The following is a 15653-nucleotide window of genomic DNA, read 5'->3' on the forward strand; positions in this document are numbered from 1 at the left end:
CAACAGCACAGATTTCGTCCATCTGCTTCTGATTTAAAACTGAGATGTGAGAGAAGATTGTTCTGGAATAATTCCCCGCGGGTCAGCACTGGTTCTGCTCGATCTGCCCCCGTACAAGGCACAATTTAGTACAGTTGGTCCAAGTATTAACACAAACCCTCAACTCCAGGAAGTTCTAAAGAGTCTGAGATTAAAGCGGTTCTGCTAAGTTTAGCTCAAATCTAGCGATGTTAGTCGGGTGCGCTCACCCTAAATTCTGTCTTACTGCACAGTGTCATGTCAAGGCACAAAAGATCAAGTTTATCAGGGCATGTTTTTGAGCTGTGGGGTATGCGGAGGTCTTAAAGCGGAAAGATAACATGACAAAAATGAATCAGGAACCATATAGGGGTCTATACAAATATGTGAGGCGTACCACTCACACCTACAGATTTACAAAATCAAATCCTTAAAAGGATGTTCAATATGCTCCAGAATAATAATAAAAAAAAATGGAAAGGTTTCTGTATCGGGTGAATATCTTCAGTGTTATTTCTAATAAAAAGAAACATTAAACAGGATCTTATAAAAGTGGTCAAAAATATTTATGAAATGTTTTTATCATGAAATAATATTTTGGCAAGATAAATATCTTTTTATTAGAGTTGCAATAAAATTGAGCTAGTTGTTAAAAAAATTCATATTTCCATAAATCAAACTTCGCCACTAAACTTTAAATAATACTGTAAATATAACGTTTTCTGTGTGTTTGTGTGTAAAAAACCAAGCTGCAGTAACTCAAAGGTTTGTACTTGCATTTTAGCATGCTACTTAATGCACAGTATGCAATGAATAATGCATACTATTTTGTGCACTATGGAAACAATAAATCTTTCTTAAAACTTTCACACTTTAAAAAAAAAAAAATGGTACAAAAATTCATACATATATGTACCATATTAAGAGCTTTATAAAGGGCACTGCCCCATTGACTGGGACCATTTCTTGATCCTTTGTGTCAGAACATTGGCATGGTGCACAATATACATGCTGCTTAAATAAATTAGTATGATAAGTAGTATGATAGCATAAGTCCAGTTTATCTAGCAGTAATCTGAAATAAAATACATAAAGCAGGGATTTCTGCCATCCAAAACAGACAGTAAGTTTACATATTTCTTATATGGCTGGAAAAGCATTTTAATATGGACCACACAGATTTTACTGTATGAAAAATACTTCTTGACAGAAGCAGCACGTCCCTCACTAAACCCTCATCGAATATCTCGCTATAATGCATACAAAGATCGTTATCACTAGTATTACAAAAAATCATGAAAATAATCAAGAGACATGTTCCCCTTCACCTTTATAAAGAAAAATAATTTCCTCTGTAAGGTCATCTACCCCGTCAGACATAATTTAACTTCATATATTGTAAAATCTGACACGATGACCCCTTTAAATATATCCTACTACAGGGAACAATATACTCTCGCCTTAAGGGCGTATACTGCCCTTCCTTTATGAAGTCATGTTCCAAAGGTGCCAAAATTAATATAACAAAAGATATTAAAAAATAAGAGTTTTTTTCTAATGTCACCACTCACAATATTGCAAGAACAGTTTTATGTCCACATCTTGCAAATGTTAAATTAAATATGGCAATCCAACATACAAGCTTTCTTTTCTCATACAAATGCTTCCAAAATGAACAGTGCTGTAACACTTCAAGTCACAGATATTAAAGAAAAAATCTTAAAAGGAAAGTTCACCCAAAAATGTAAACTTATTCAAAGACGGTGGCGGCCGGTGACTTCTTTTTTCGAGGGCGCTCAATGCGAAGTTCATCACAACATGTATGCAGCCCGTCATGTGTGTAGTTCGTTATTTCAAAATATCTGTTCTGCGCGTCGAGTTTGACACGTGCCTTGTCAAAATAAGTGCCTGCTGCAGAAGAATCTAAAGGGTTAATAATAAAAGAGACGCTTGCGTTTGCCATGAAAAGTAACTAAGTAACCCAATTAGTTACTTTTTTGGGAGCAACTTAATATTGTAATGTATTACTTTTAAAAGTAACTTTCCCCAACACTGACCAGATTTGAACGGTCCAATGCAGTTTTAGGGGCGGTTCACGTATCGCATTTTTGGACGCTCAAGTTTGTTGTAAAATGTAGGCGCGCGGTATGTGTCCTTATAATGGAAGCGAAGCAATCAAGTAGCGCATGCGGCATCTCTACTTTTCAGAATGCTTCAAGTGCACCGCCAGGTAACCAACGCGCCAAGCATTTTCCATCTGAACAGCCCCTTAACCAGTTTCACCATATTGTGATCACTTTAAAACTGGGGAAGCAGATTAAAGCCATGTTTTTGTTTATCGGCTGTCAATATTAAGTTAAGATTATTTTTTAATGAAAATAAAGGGGCAGTTTCCCGGAAAGAGATTAACTTAAGCCAGTTATCCTTACACGACGGTTTCTGAACACTATAGAACAAACTGACAGTGTGTCCGCAACTGTAGTTATACTGATTTTTAATAAAATGTTGTGGACCCAAACACAATAATTTTAAAACTATGATACACCACAATGAAAGTGTTTGCTAACACAACATTAAAAGTTACTATAGTTAAAAACCTGTGATATTAAGTTAATACATAAAAACAAAACATTTTTACTTAAAAAAATTTTTCAATATAAATATATTCAGGAATATAAATCTTTTACGAACCAGAGGCCGCGCAATGTCATGGTATCCTGGAAAACTGTGAACGACATCTGGACCATTCCAAAATGGTGGATGTGTCTGCGTATAGGGAGCGGTTGAATGATAAATCTATGTGTATACATATCTATGTTTTGAACCCCCAAACATCTCTCTTTGTGACCGAGGCCACAATCCACTTCCAAATAGAAACAACAAAAGCCTTCAAGCTTCAATAGGACCCAAAAGTTTGTCTAAACAACAGTTCAGGTACACTGGATGTCAGGTACAGAGGTCAAGACTTTCATCAAATTGCTATTTTTTTACCAAACCCTTTTGTATGCCTTTAGGACACTTAAACCACACGGCACAAGTCGAGTGGAGTTATTTGTTTAACACTTTTTGCTCTTTTTAAAGCTCGAAGAGGTGGTCACCATCCACTCCCACAGTAACCCAAAACAACACTTTCTTTTAAAAACAAATCTTGGGTTCTGAAGAACATTAAAAGACATTGGCGATCAAACGACACGAGGGTAAATAAATAATGATTTCATTTTTGGGTGAACTACTCCAGTAACAGTCAAAAGCCGTTTCTCAATACCAAGTACGCCGAACTCGGACTTGTGTCCTTCGTAGTTCGAACTTGCAAGTTCAGACTCTGAAGAACGAACTCCTGACGCGAAATGCATTCTGGGAAACCTCGCTGTCATAAGTCCACACAAGTCTCTTCTGATGCATCCTCGATAAAATGGGCGGATCAAGAACACATCCGGGATTTTATGTGAACTTGGGCTTGATGCGAACTATGAATAGGAACAGTACTTGGGCCGCGACTGATGACGTTTCACAAGTCCACAAGAACACAAGTACAGACAAGAACGCATATTGAGAAACGGCTAAAGTCTTCTAGCATCCTCAGGTATTACATTTTAGTACTTAGCTGTTGGATCTCATTTGTTTTATGAACATGAATAAAGCTCAAGTATTAAGAGCTTCTATCATAATTACAGAATTTTAATGTGGAAACGTTTTAACATCCAATTGCTATTTGGAAATGTAATAACCAATAAACATAATGGCAAATAAACTAAGTCTACTGACAGCCTCTCTTTGGCGCTTCGATATGAACTTTACCGAAATGTTACGCTCCATTAGTTCAAACCAAACATTTTTCCCTCTCTGTTTAAGCAAGCCTGAAGAAAACCTCTCTTTTATTATGCTTAATAATCCTCATTAGGAAATGAATACCTTAACTCCAGGAAACCTCTTCAATAAACCGCAGCATTCCAAGACATAAACAAACCTTGCGGTTGCGACCTGGGAGGCTTTGTTGCGTTGCCAGAAATTCCCCTGGATCCTGAAAGGTTTTGTTGCGCTGGAATAAGAAATAGCGCAGCAGGAAGTTGTTTATTGTTTTGTTGGTTGGCGAGTTCTTGTGGTGTGTTGAGACCCCAGAGAGCGATGTAAGGATTACAGGAGATTTAGTCAATGTGGAAGACCAGCAGGGAGACGGGTTTGCTTTTCAGACCACACGCTCACCGCAGGTGGTTTTTAAAAGAAAGTTAAATCAAATCTGTCTTCCTAAAAAAGTACCTTTTTACTTTTCATTCTCTGGTTCCTTTGAGAACGAGTGAAGAACTTGTAAATGACTGTAAACATCAAGTTCATGTTTAAAAGTTTTTCAACTTGTTGGGTGGTGTAATTTATAGTGACTAAAGATCTGGGGTTAAGAGCTGTTGATGGAAAGCCTGTAGGTTCAAGCACGTCAAGGTTTAACCTATCGCTGTTATGCCCTTGAGTGAGGCATTTAACCCAAGGATAATCCTGAGAGACATTAATATGTCTTCTGTAAATCTTTTCGGGAAACAATTTCAGCTAAAGGAGTTGTAAAACAATGAATCATTTATTTTTATTAAAAGCGGCCACCAACTGACACCTACTTGAAGATTACATTTGTGTAATCCATACACTTTCAATGTGACTGTCTGAATTGCTATGAACCGAACGAACTTCGGCCTGCATTTTTTTTGTAATCACCTATAAACATTTGCGGCCAATGTGAATGGAGATCCAAAAAGATGATGTCATCAATTCTCATGTCGTGACTCCATCGCTACCCAGCAGAAAGCAGATGCACTTTACCTTTCCGTTCTCGCATTGTGTAAGGAGGAGACATGCAAGAGATAAAACATCTGCTTTTGCTTAATGCTCATGACGTTGACCCAACTGAATCCAGATCAGCGTTCCCAAACTGGATTCAACTTGTGTGATTTTAATCCAGGGCAGGAAGCTCGGGTCAATTAATCGGTCAGGGCATGCTGTGTCTTCTGGGAGTGAACAACAACAGCACAAATCCCAAACTTTTGGTTTCTTGTTTGTGTTAATTAATTTAATCAATCGACCATTGTGGGTTTAATTGTGACACAAATGTGTGCGCCAAACAGACGTCTCAATAAAAAGTACCCATTGCATTATTTGCACAGGGTGTAGTGTATGTACTGTACATTTCAGTTCTGACCACATCAAGCGCATTTGCCGTCCCTCGGGGTTCAACCTGTTTATTTCCATTGTGATACAATTACAAAGATACTCGGTTTCTCAGAATCTATGTGGTCCTGGTGATGACATGTTTATTTTCAAATCTTTTGGGAGTACGTAGTCACTCAGCAGCAACGTAGATTGGCACTGCGTCCCGTCCCCAAAGAATCAAAACCCTACTGGGCAGGCAACAAAACTGTGTATAATAAAATTTCTAGTTCTGACCCACGGTTATTGAAGCATGCTGGGGGCTTTAATCAGGCTCGGCCAATGAAAACAAAGATTTAGTTCAGGTTGTCAGAGCAGAAATGTTCACAGATCACTTGCAAAACAACACAAACAATATGTGGGATTGTAATGAAAGGAAAACAGCATTGTACTATGCTTCTGGTTATTTTCTGATTGTAAGCAAGCACTGGTGTCATTTGCCCACCTACTTGAGTTGTATGAAAGGTTTTTAATTGATCTAATTTATTCATCAACAGTTAGAAAACTACGTTCAGCAGAATGTGAAGACTGGGATGGTGCACATCCAGGCTGATGCAGTTCATAACCAGACGGCCACTATGTTGGAAATCGGCACTAACCTGCTTACCCAGACCGCTGAACAGACCAGAAAACTTAATGTCGTGGAGGCCAAGGTAACCTGAACAGAAAGCATTTTATCAATGTAGATTGAAAAGTATTTATCAAACGTAGAGCCAAATTCAAATAACAATTATTACAATTAAACATAGCAACTGAAATTTGAAAACCAAATATCTGTGTAATCTTAATTTCATTGCATTGCATTTTGCAGGTTATGAACCAGACAACACGAATTGCAATTCAGTTATTAGAGAATTCACTCTCAACAAATAAACTGGAGAAGGAGCTCTTAACACAGATTTCAGAAATTTCAAAACTCAGAGACAAGAACAGGTGAGAGTGAACATTTTCCGTATGAGCATACGAAGAGAGGGTAGAACCTGAAACCCTATTAAACCTAAATGGTCTTGTAATCAAGCAGTTTTCATTTTCTTTGCAATGTGACATCACATTGCCCAAGCCACGCCCATGACGGCTGACAGAATCTGCCGTATTAGCATATTGTACACTGTCCGCCATTGTCTCCACGCTTGGGCAACCAAGGTTTTTGGTGTTTGGCAGTGTTGGACAAGTAACTCAAAAATGTTTTATATATTACTCATTACTACACTGCAAAAAATTATTTTGAAGTAAAGATTTTCTTAGTATTTTTGTCTTGTTTTCAGTAAAAATATCAAAAAATTCTTAAAATAAGATGCTTTTTTAATGAGTAAAACGACCCAAGAAAATAAGTAGTTTTTAAACCGAAAATATCAAATTTAAGGGATTTTGTGCATAAAACAAGCAAAAAAATCTGCCAATGGGGCAAGCAAAATTTTCTTGATTTTTGTGTTTAAGAAAAATGTGTAATTTTTTGCATACCCCATTGGCAGACTTTTTTGCTTGTTTTATTCACAAAATCACTTAAATTTGATATTTTTGCTCTAAAAACTAGACTTATTTTCTTGGGTCGTTTTGCTCATCAAGATAAAGCATCTTAATTTTTAGATATTTTTACTGAAAACACAACAAAAATACTAAGAATTTTTTTCTTGAAAATAATTTTTTGCAGTGTAGTTACTCCTTTCAAAAGTAATATTATTTCACTGTAAAAATACTTTTTTTGTTGAATCAACTCGGATTTACAAGTCATTTCAACTTACTATTATTTATCTTGACTAGAGATGAGTTGTTATAACTACAGGTGAGTTGTTATAACGTATAAATTTAAGTTGACTTTTCTCAACTATATTTTATAAGTTGTGACAACTAATTTCTGTAAATCTGAGTTGATTTAACAAAATTTTTTAAGGCAGCAAAGTTTTTTTTTACAGTGCAGACAACAGTAATTAGTTACATTACTTTCCCATTACATCCCAAAAAATTTTAATTTTGGTAAATGCATAATTTTTGCAGTCTGCGACTCCATAAAAGTTACAGATAAATGAAGAATACAACTGGCTCAAACTATTTTTTAAACAAGGTTGTAATTAAATAAAGCAGTAAAAAATATAGTCTACTAAAAACTGCAATAGGCCTCAAGCAGCTGGAACCAACCAAATATGTTGGCAGAATGAAAACTTAGCTTCATGCATTGGTGATGACAATAACTAGTAACTAGACATTTTTTGGATGGTAACTGTATTATTGCAAATTTATTTTTTACACTACTATTTACCAGCAAAATAAATAGTTGTACAATAACTAACAAGTAATTAGTTAATGGCCAACACTGTTTGGATGTAAGAGGCTGTTTAAGATGCGTCAGATCACATCACAAGTGGAAGAACCTAATACATAGTACAGGTGTAAATGGTGTGAAACCTTTTAAGCTCGATCACATTGGCAGGAAGTCAGTAACGCATTCGCATGCTTTTGTGGTGTAGATGTTAATCAGTCCTTTTCAGTTTTTCGTGATTCTGTAATCACATAACCCAGCGCAAAAGCAACAAATGTCGCACCTTAAAAAAAATACAAAAATCTCATAAAAAATAAATAAAATGATCTAATAGTCTGTCAACTTTGTGAACATTTTTGGCTTTATTTTACTAACGCACATGCACTTCTAGCACGCACACCGCTATAGTAACAACAAAGTTAATCTCAAGAACACAAAATTCAGTCTTGCACGGGAAGAACCCATAATTAACCGATCACCACTTTAACCGACAGCAGCATTAATTTAATTCCGTAAGCTACCCGACCCGTTTAACTCGAACCCGCAAATTGCATTGTAATTAGAAACATTTATCAGAACGTTTAGTCAGAACGTGAACACAAATACATGTAGGCACAGGACGGTTTAAAAACAGCTGTCTATCAGCGTGTATGGAATCGAGTTGAAATGGTCTTGGGTTTAAGACCCACAGTCCGCCTGTGCCTATTGATTCTGTTCTGATAAGGGGGCGTGGCTTTGTATCTTATTTGCATTTAAAGTAACCCACACAATTTCAGCACGTTTTTTCCACCTAAATAGAGTCATTTTGGACATGCTATAATACAGTAAATGATCTATGGGCTATTTTGAGCTGAACTTTACAAAACAATTCTGGGCACACTTGTGATTTATATTATGGTGCTTTTCCATTGCATAGTACCCCACGGGTCAGGTCGGGTCACTTTGGCTTGGTTAGCTTTTCCATTGAGTTTAGTATCACTTCAAAGTGTGAGGGATTATAGACATGTGGTTATATTTGCGCTGCCTACTGCTGTGCCATCATACAAGTGAGAGTGTCGTTGGCATGATATACGTTCCCATACATTCATTTATTTGTCAGTCTGTCACAAAATCAAAATTGACCACAAAAAATAAATGTTTGCACATTGCATTTATCACTACCTCGGTCTCACATGAGTTTTTGTACCTAGACTCGTGGCATCAATCGACGCGCTCCCGTGACCCTGATTTAAGTTGCAAAATGTTGCGCATTTTCGAGTCGCGAATGGGAAACACTGGTATGGTGTTCCTGATTCTCAACCTGTGGATGTTTTTCACGGCTAAAAGGGAGTTTGAGTACTTACAACAATAATGCTCGTCACGATTCTCTAAGACCAATGACTGATCTTCAGTGTTTTTACGTTCACGTTTCAGCTCAGCTCGCTTGGAACCTCAACCGAGGTGGTACTAAAAAAGTATTGAGTACTATGTACTGTACCCAGGGGAAAATCCCCAAAAAGTAAGCTGACCCGACCCAAACTGTGGGGTACTATGCAATAGAAAAGCGCCATTACTGTACAAAGTGGAATAAAAATGTGTCTCATTTAAACTAAAATGTTAACATGTAAATTAAAGAAGAAAAAAATTATTTGACTGAATGGAGAGAAAATTGAGACTTTCACATCAATGAAAGTAGGACAGGTCAGTAGCACTATATGTATCTTTGTAATGATATGTTCACTTTTTATCCTAGAGATCTCATTGTGCTTAAAAACGCATACTACTTTCCCATACTAACAGCTTCAAGAGATCGCAGCAGGGGTGATGGGTTTGTATAGGGAATTAATCAAACACTTAATTGATTGTTTATAATGTTTAATAACTACGGAATAGGGGCAGCACACAAAGCAGACCCCAGGCGAATTTCCTTTGTACACTTATAAAGACAGACAAAGGGTTTTCCCATAAAGCACCCTTTGTACTTGGCTCTCGCTAGATTAAACAGATAACGCTTGATGTCATTCAGCTATGACGACCAACTGCGTTTCGGTAATGTTTGGGTAGCTGTATGGGGTCATCAAACACCATTATAATAGACAAACCGAAGCTATTTAATATTTCAGTTTTCGTGTAAGAGCTTTCCACGACGACTTACAACTGTGCAAGGGAACAAATGTTTATAATTGCTGTCAGAAATGATACAGGTTTATCTGTATTGTGTAAGAGCCAGCAAACAATTGTTCAGGGTTGTACACGTCTTAAGCCCTGGCATGAAATGTACACGCTTCCCGCCAATCGATTGTGTGAAAATGAATCTGTGTGATCAGTCACGAACAAATTATAAACATCGTACAACTGGCAACAAAAGCATGTAAAACGACTATCTATTGTAATTTAACAAAGCAAGCGTTTAGTCACAGTACATGGCTGGATGAAGTTTTGATTTGCTTTCCAGTTGTTTTAGGCCTTTGCTCCAGGGTAACTGTTATATTTCAACACACACAGAGAGAATTGCTGAGTTTTGTAGCAGTGGCTCATTGTTTTGCAGCTATAAATTCTTTTGACAACAAATTTGATTAATTTAGTCCCATTTCTGATCCAGACACACAATCCTGAATACACAGTGTATAATGCAAGTAAAGCAGGGCTGGAAAAACCTCAATTCGCCTTGAGCTCAAAGTTGAACAGAATTATTAAACACACCACAGCATAGGAAGACAATCTAATAATGAAACAGTATTCAGTCATTTTAAGATGATAATCTCACATTCAGACAGAATAATAGGGTGTAATGATACTTCATTAGAGAAACAGCTCTCCTTTTTCCTCACTGGATTCACTATTATTTTTTTAAAGATGCAAATTACACTCTTTAATAATCTTTTAGCAATATAAACAGAAATATCTATAGACAGACAGGCAGGAAGGCAGACATACAAAAACATAGAGAGATATAAAGATAGAAAGACAGACATAGATAGATAGAACGATAGACAAATAGATAAATGGATAGACAGGCAGGCAGACAGACAGACAGATATAAAGATAGACAGGCAGGCAGACAGGCAGACATATATCAATAGAAAGACAGACAGACAGACAAGCAGGCAGGAATAGAAAGGCAGACAGACAGACAAAGACAGACGGATATAAATACAGACAGGCAGGCAGGCAGGCAGGGAGATAGACAGACAGACAGAAAGACAGACATAGATAGATAGAACAATAGACAGACAGGCAGGCAGACAGGCAGGCAGACAGATATAAATATAGACAGACAGATAGATACAAAGACAGACACATATATAGATAGACATAACGGCAGACAGACCAACAGATAGATAGATAGATAGATAGATAGATAGATAGATAGATAGATAGATAGATAGATAGATAGATAGATAGATAGATAGACAGACAGACAGACAGACAGACAGACAGACAGACAGACAGACAGACAGGAATAAAGACAGACAGACAGACAGGCAGGAATAAAGACAGACAGACAGAAAGGCACACAGACAGATAAAGACAGACAGATATAAATATAGACAGGCAGGCAGGCAGGCAGACAGATATAAATACAGACAGACGGACAGAAAGACAAACATAGATAGATAGAACGATAGACAAACATACAGGCAGGGAGGCAGACAGATATAAATACAGACAGACAGATATAAATATAGACAGACAGATAGATACAAAGACAGACAAATATATAGATAGACAAAGCGGTAGACAGACCAACAGATAGATAGATTTATAGATAGACAGACAGACAGGCAGGCAGGAATAGAAAGACAGACAGAAAGACAAACATAGATAGATAGAACGATAGACAAACATACAGGCAGGCAGGCAGACAGATATAAATATAGACAGACAGACAGACAGACAGACAGACAGATAGAACAATAGACAAAGGCAGGCAGGCAAACAGACAGATATAAATATACAGGGAACTACACTAACCTTTTCCACTGGTGGCACTTGCGCTACCAACTTTTTCAGTTACTGGCGCAAAATATAATTTGGTCGCACATATTTTTTTCAAGTTATATTAAGGCGCTCTGGATAATAATGAACAATAATGAAACTGTATTGCATACAGATATGCTTTTTATTTTACTTGCCATATTTTAAACCACATGCCGCCTTGTCTTCTTAAATGTTGCAGTGTTTCCCACAGATCTGAAATTTACTTGGTGGTGGTAGCCGGTGAAAAGGGCAATTATTACCCACTGACAAATAATGGTCTACTATACATGTGACGTAGAACTAATAATGTGTGACACAACACAATACTTTGATTCATTGAAAATTGATATTAATTTCACATTATATTTCATTAATTTAAGCACCCCAAACTTTCTTTGCCATTAACAAAGCTGACACGGTTTGTCAAAGCACCACGAAAACACTTACTGTTTTTGCACTGATATATGAAGCAATTAGACCCCTTTTATCAAACTCAATATAATACAATACTATGTATAGTATATTCATAGACAGTGCAGGTCTATAGATTATAAATGTGACTGATGTTATGACTGATTTTATAATGGTAATAATTTCTATTAGATAGAGCAGAAGCAGTGAAAGTGCCTATCTTTCTATTTCTCTCTTGCCGATTTAAAAAGCTTAATCCACTCATTAGTTCAAATTTAAAAGTCTACTTACTGTCCCGGTGACAGACTTTACATTGCTTTGCTCGTTCAGTGCAATTGGCTTGACATTAGCACTGCTTTTTGCTACAATCTCTGTCCAAACTTAATATGGATATGGTTTTAGAAAAGATATGGTTTATTAATAATAAGATCATTAAAAAAATGTGAGAGCAAACGCGTGGTCGTAACAAGAACCATCGCCATAGAAACCGGAGGCACGCTGAAACTGCACTCGAGCTTTAGCGCGGTAGCGCTCATGGCCGTTTTCCGATCGACTCGGGTTATAAACACAACATTAATCAGACTTGGGACCCAAAGTAATTAAACTAGGACCTAACCGGACCCGACAGACCATTTAAAATATAAACCCGGAATACGGGTCCCGCGTCCTCAGTGAAGAAAGACCTCTGCTCAAGTTCAGAAACATGGAAGACACTGCGCTTGCGTCGCGTCGCACCTAATTCATTGAGAAACAGCTGAGCACGCAAACGCACACTGATAGGGAGAGACACGACGTGCTTCCACGCAAAATGAAGCCAACGTGTTGATGGCTTAGAGCACGTTATAAAACGTATTCTTAAAATCCACATTTCTGTTTTAATAAATGCTCATAGTAAATCATAGCATATTGTCTAAAACATTAGGTAGCACATTTGCGACCCATTAAAAATTAGGGTCGCAACGGCAGTTCAAAAGGTCGCATATGCGACCATTTTGGTCGCAGTGTAGCTCCCTGATATAGACGGACAGACAGACAGACAGACAGACAGACATAGATAGAATGACAGACAGACTGACAGATATAAATATAGACGGAAGGACGGACAGACAGACATAGATAGATAGACCGATAGATAGACAGACAGACAGACAGGCAGGAATAGAAAGACAGACAGACAGACAGACAGACAGACAGACAGACAGACAGGCACACAGAGAGATAAAGACAGACAGATATAAATATAGACAGACAGATAGATACAAAGACGGACAGATATATAGATAGACAGAACGGTAGAGAGACCAACAGATAGATAGATTTATAGATAGACAGACAGACAGACAGACAGACAGGCAGGCAGGAATAGAAAGACAGACAGAAAGACAGACAGAAAGGCAGACATACAAGCAGGCAGGAATAGAAAGACAGACAGACAGAAAGGCACACAGACAGATATAAATATAGACAGACAGACAGACAGAAAGATATAGACAGATAGAACGATAGACAGACAGACAGACAGATTTAAATATAGACGGACGGACGGACAGACAGACAGTTATACATAGATAGATAGAACGATAGACAGACAGACAGGCAGGCAGACAGATATAAATATAAACAGATAGACAGACAGATATATAAATAGGCAGAAAGGCAGACAGACCAACAGATAGATAGATAGATAAAGAGATAGATAGACAGATAGATAGACAGACAGACAGACAGACACACAGACAGACAAACAAACAGACAGACAGACAGAAAGACAGACAGATATAAATATAGACAGACAGACAGACAGACAGATATAAATATAGACAGACAGGCAGGCATACAGATATAAATATAGACAGATAGACCGACAGATAAATCTAAAGACAGACAGATATATAGACAGACAAAAAGGCAGACAGACCAATAGACAGACATAAAGATAAACAGACATAAAGATAAACAGACAGACAGACAGGCAGACAGACAGACAGACAGACAGACAGACAGACAGATATAAAGACAGACAGGCTTACAGATAGATAGACAGACAAATATAGATAAACATAGATAAATAAATAGAAAGACAGATATAAGACAGACAGAGAAAGAAAGATAGAGAGATATAAAGATGGATAGATAGTTCTAAAGACAGACAGAAATAAAGACAGACAGACAGATATATAAATAGACAGTCAAACAGTTTGAGCTTTAAAAAATCCTCTTAAAACCAACATGTTCTGTTTCATATGAGAACGCCTTCTGTCTCCTTACATCTGCTCGCACAACAGCAGTTTTCTGCAAAGACGGCATGCAAACTGAAGTGACAGCATAAATGCAGTGCTGCCCTGAACCTCTCCCACATTGGCCCTGGGCCCTCCTTATTACTGAGCCCCGCCTCGGGAGACACAGCGGTTTCATTATTAATACTGCCGCATAATTTGAGTCGACATTCCCGTCACAAACTTTAACATCAGCTTGTAGCCGTAATGACTGGTGATGGCTCGATTTGATGCACGAGGAACACTCAGCGCAGAGTCGTCCAGCAACTTGCCAAGTCCTTGAATAGGCCCGAGGTTAACATCCATTCCCGCGCCGTCTAAGAATTTCTCAAAAATGTGTAGATGACAACCCCACAAGATGTCATCAAAACAAAAGACTTGATATTCTGCTTGACCTACTTCAGGGTTTTCTAGAAACACGTTTTCACATTAACCTCCAGTTGATCATTTCTAAATGTACGTGATGTTTCTTTACCAGTCGATTGGAGACTAAAGTCCTGGTGCTTGAGTCACAGCAGAGGAGTGAACTGGAGGACATGAAGGTGGAGAAGGAAAGACTCCAAGACCTGGTGAAGAGACAGACAGCAGCTATAACAGCTCTGGAGAGACAGCTGAGATCCGCCAGCAGTAATAATTCAGCCATGCAGAGACAACATCAGCAGCTCATGAAATCTGTCCACACTCTTATTGACCTGGTGTCGGTTGGACCCGGTGAGAAAAAGCACACAATTCCTAAATACTACACACAAGATATTTTTATCAGAAACCATGGGAAACATAAGCACATTTCACACAGGTTTGACAGTGATTGGGGTTCAAACCCAGGGAATGCATATGGTGGTTGCATTTGAAGAGTTTCGTAGCAAAACGAGATAACCACCGTTTTTTAATTGTTCAGAAATCTCGTTTTTTGGTTGTGCATTCCAATTAATTTCAATGCAACTGCAGTTGGTTTGTTTTGATTTAAACCTTCATAACTTAAAAAATACAGCTAAGCAGCACCATAAAACAAAATAATAACATGATAACATAATAATAAACATGTTTTGACAAAAATGTAAAAAAAAATCGATTTATCTCGTTTTGCAACAAAACTCTTCATTTATTCTTTGAGGTTTAATGCATCTGAAACAAGGTATTTGCAAGCACAGCCTGACAAGATTAAAAAAATTATCATCGAATATCCTGTTACATGAAAGTAAAAGGGGTTGCAAACACTAGCATTTTGAATTTTAACTCAATTCCTTCCAGCCTTTTTTTTTTTTTTTTTGAAAAGTTGCCATCCAGCATTTTTTTTTACACGAAATGCACATGAACATTTTCTTCTAAAAATATATAAACTTATTACACGGCTCTCTGGAATGCTTGATTCTGATTGGTCAGTTGAGACATTTGCAGGTTCGTTCTTTTCGAATAATAACCGCTCCAAAATAATAACGCATAGCCGGACTACTTGCACGAGTAAAATCGCTCCGCGCCAATAAAGATTACTGTTTGTTTGGCGCCATCTTGTGACAAACACTGGACAACCACGACAAAAC

General features: G+C 37.5%; 1 protein-coding gene across 1 annotated transcript in view; it reads left to right on the plus strand.

Annotated features, from left to right (window-relative positions):
- The window catches only part of angpt4 (angiopoietin 4), a 50700-nt gene that overhangs the window by 23037 nt on the left and 12010 nt on the right, over window positions 1-15653 (plus strand). The window contains exons 2-4 of the mRNA XM_055213435.2: window positions 5706-5861; window positions 6020-6141; window positions 14591-14823. Of these exons, the coding sequence (XP_055069410.1) occupies window positions 5706-5861; window positions 6020-6141; window positions 14591-14823 (511 nt within the window). The remainder of the gene's footprint in view (window positions 1-5705; window positions 5862-6019; window positions 6142-14590; window positions 14824-15653) is intronic.

Source organism: Misgurnus anguillicaudatus, chromosome 8 (genome assembly GCF_027580225.2).
Source record: "Misgurnus anguillicaudatus chromosome 8, ASM2758022v2, whole genome shotgun sequence".
NCBI classification, from domain to species: Eukaryota; Metazoa; Chordata; class Actinopteri; order Cypriniformes; family Cobitidae; genus Misgurnus; species Misgurnus anguillicaudatus.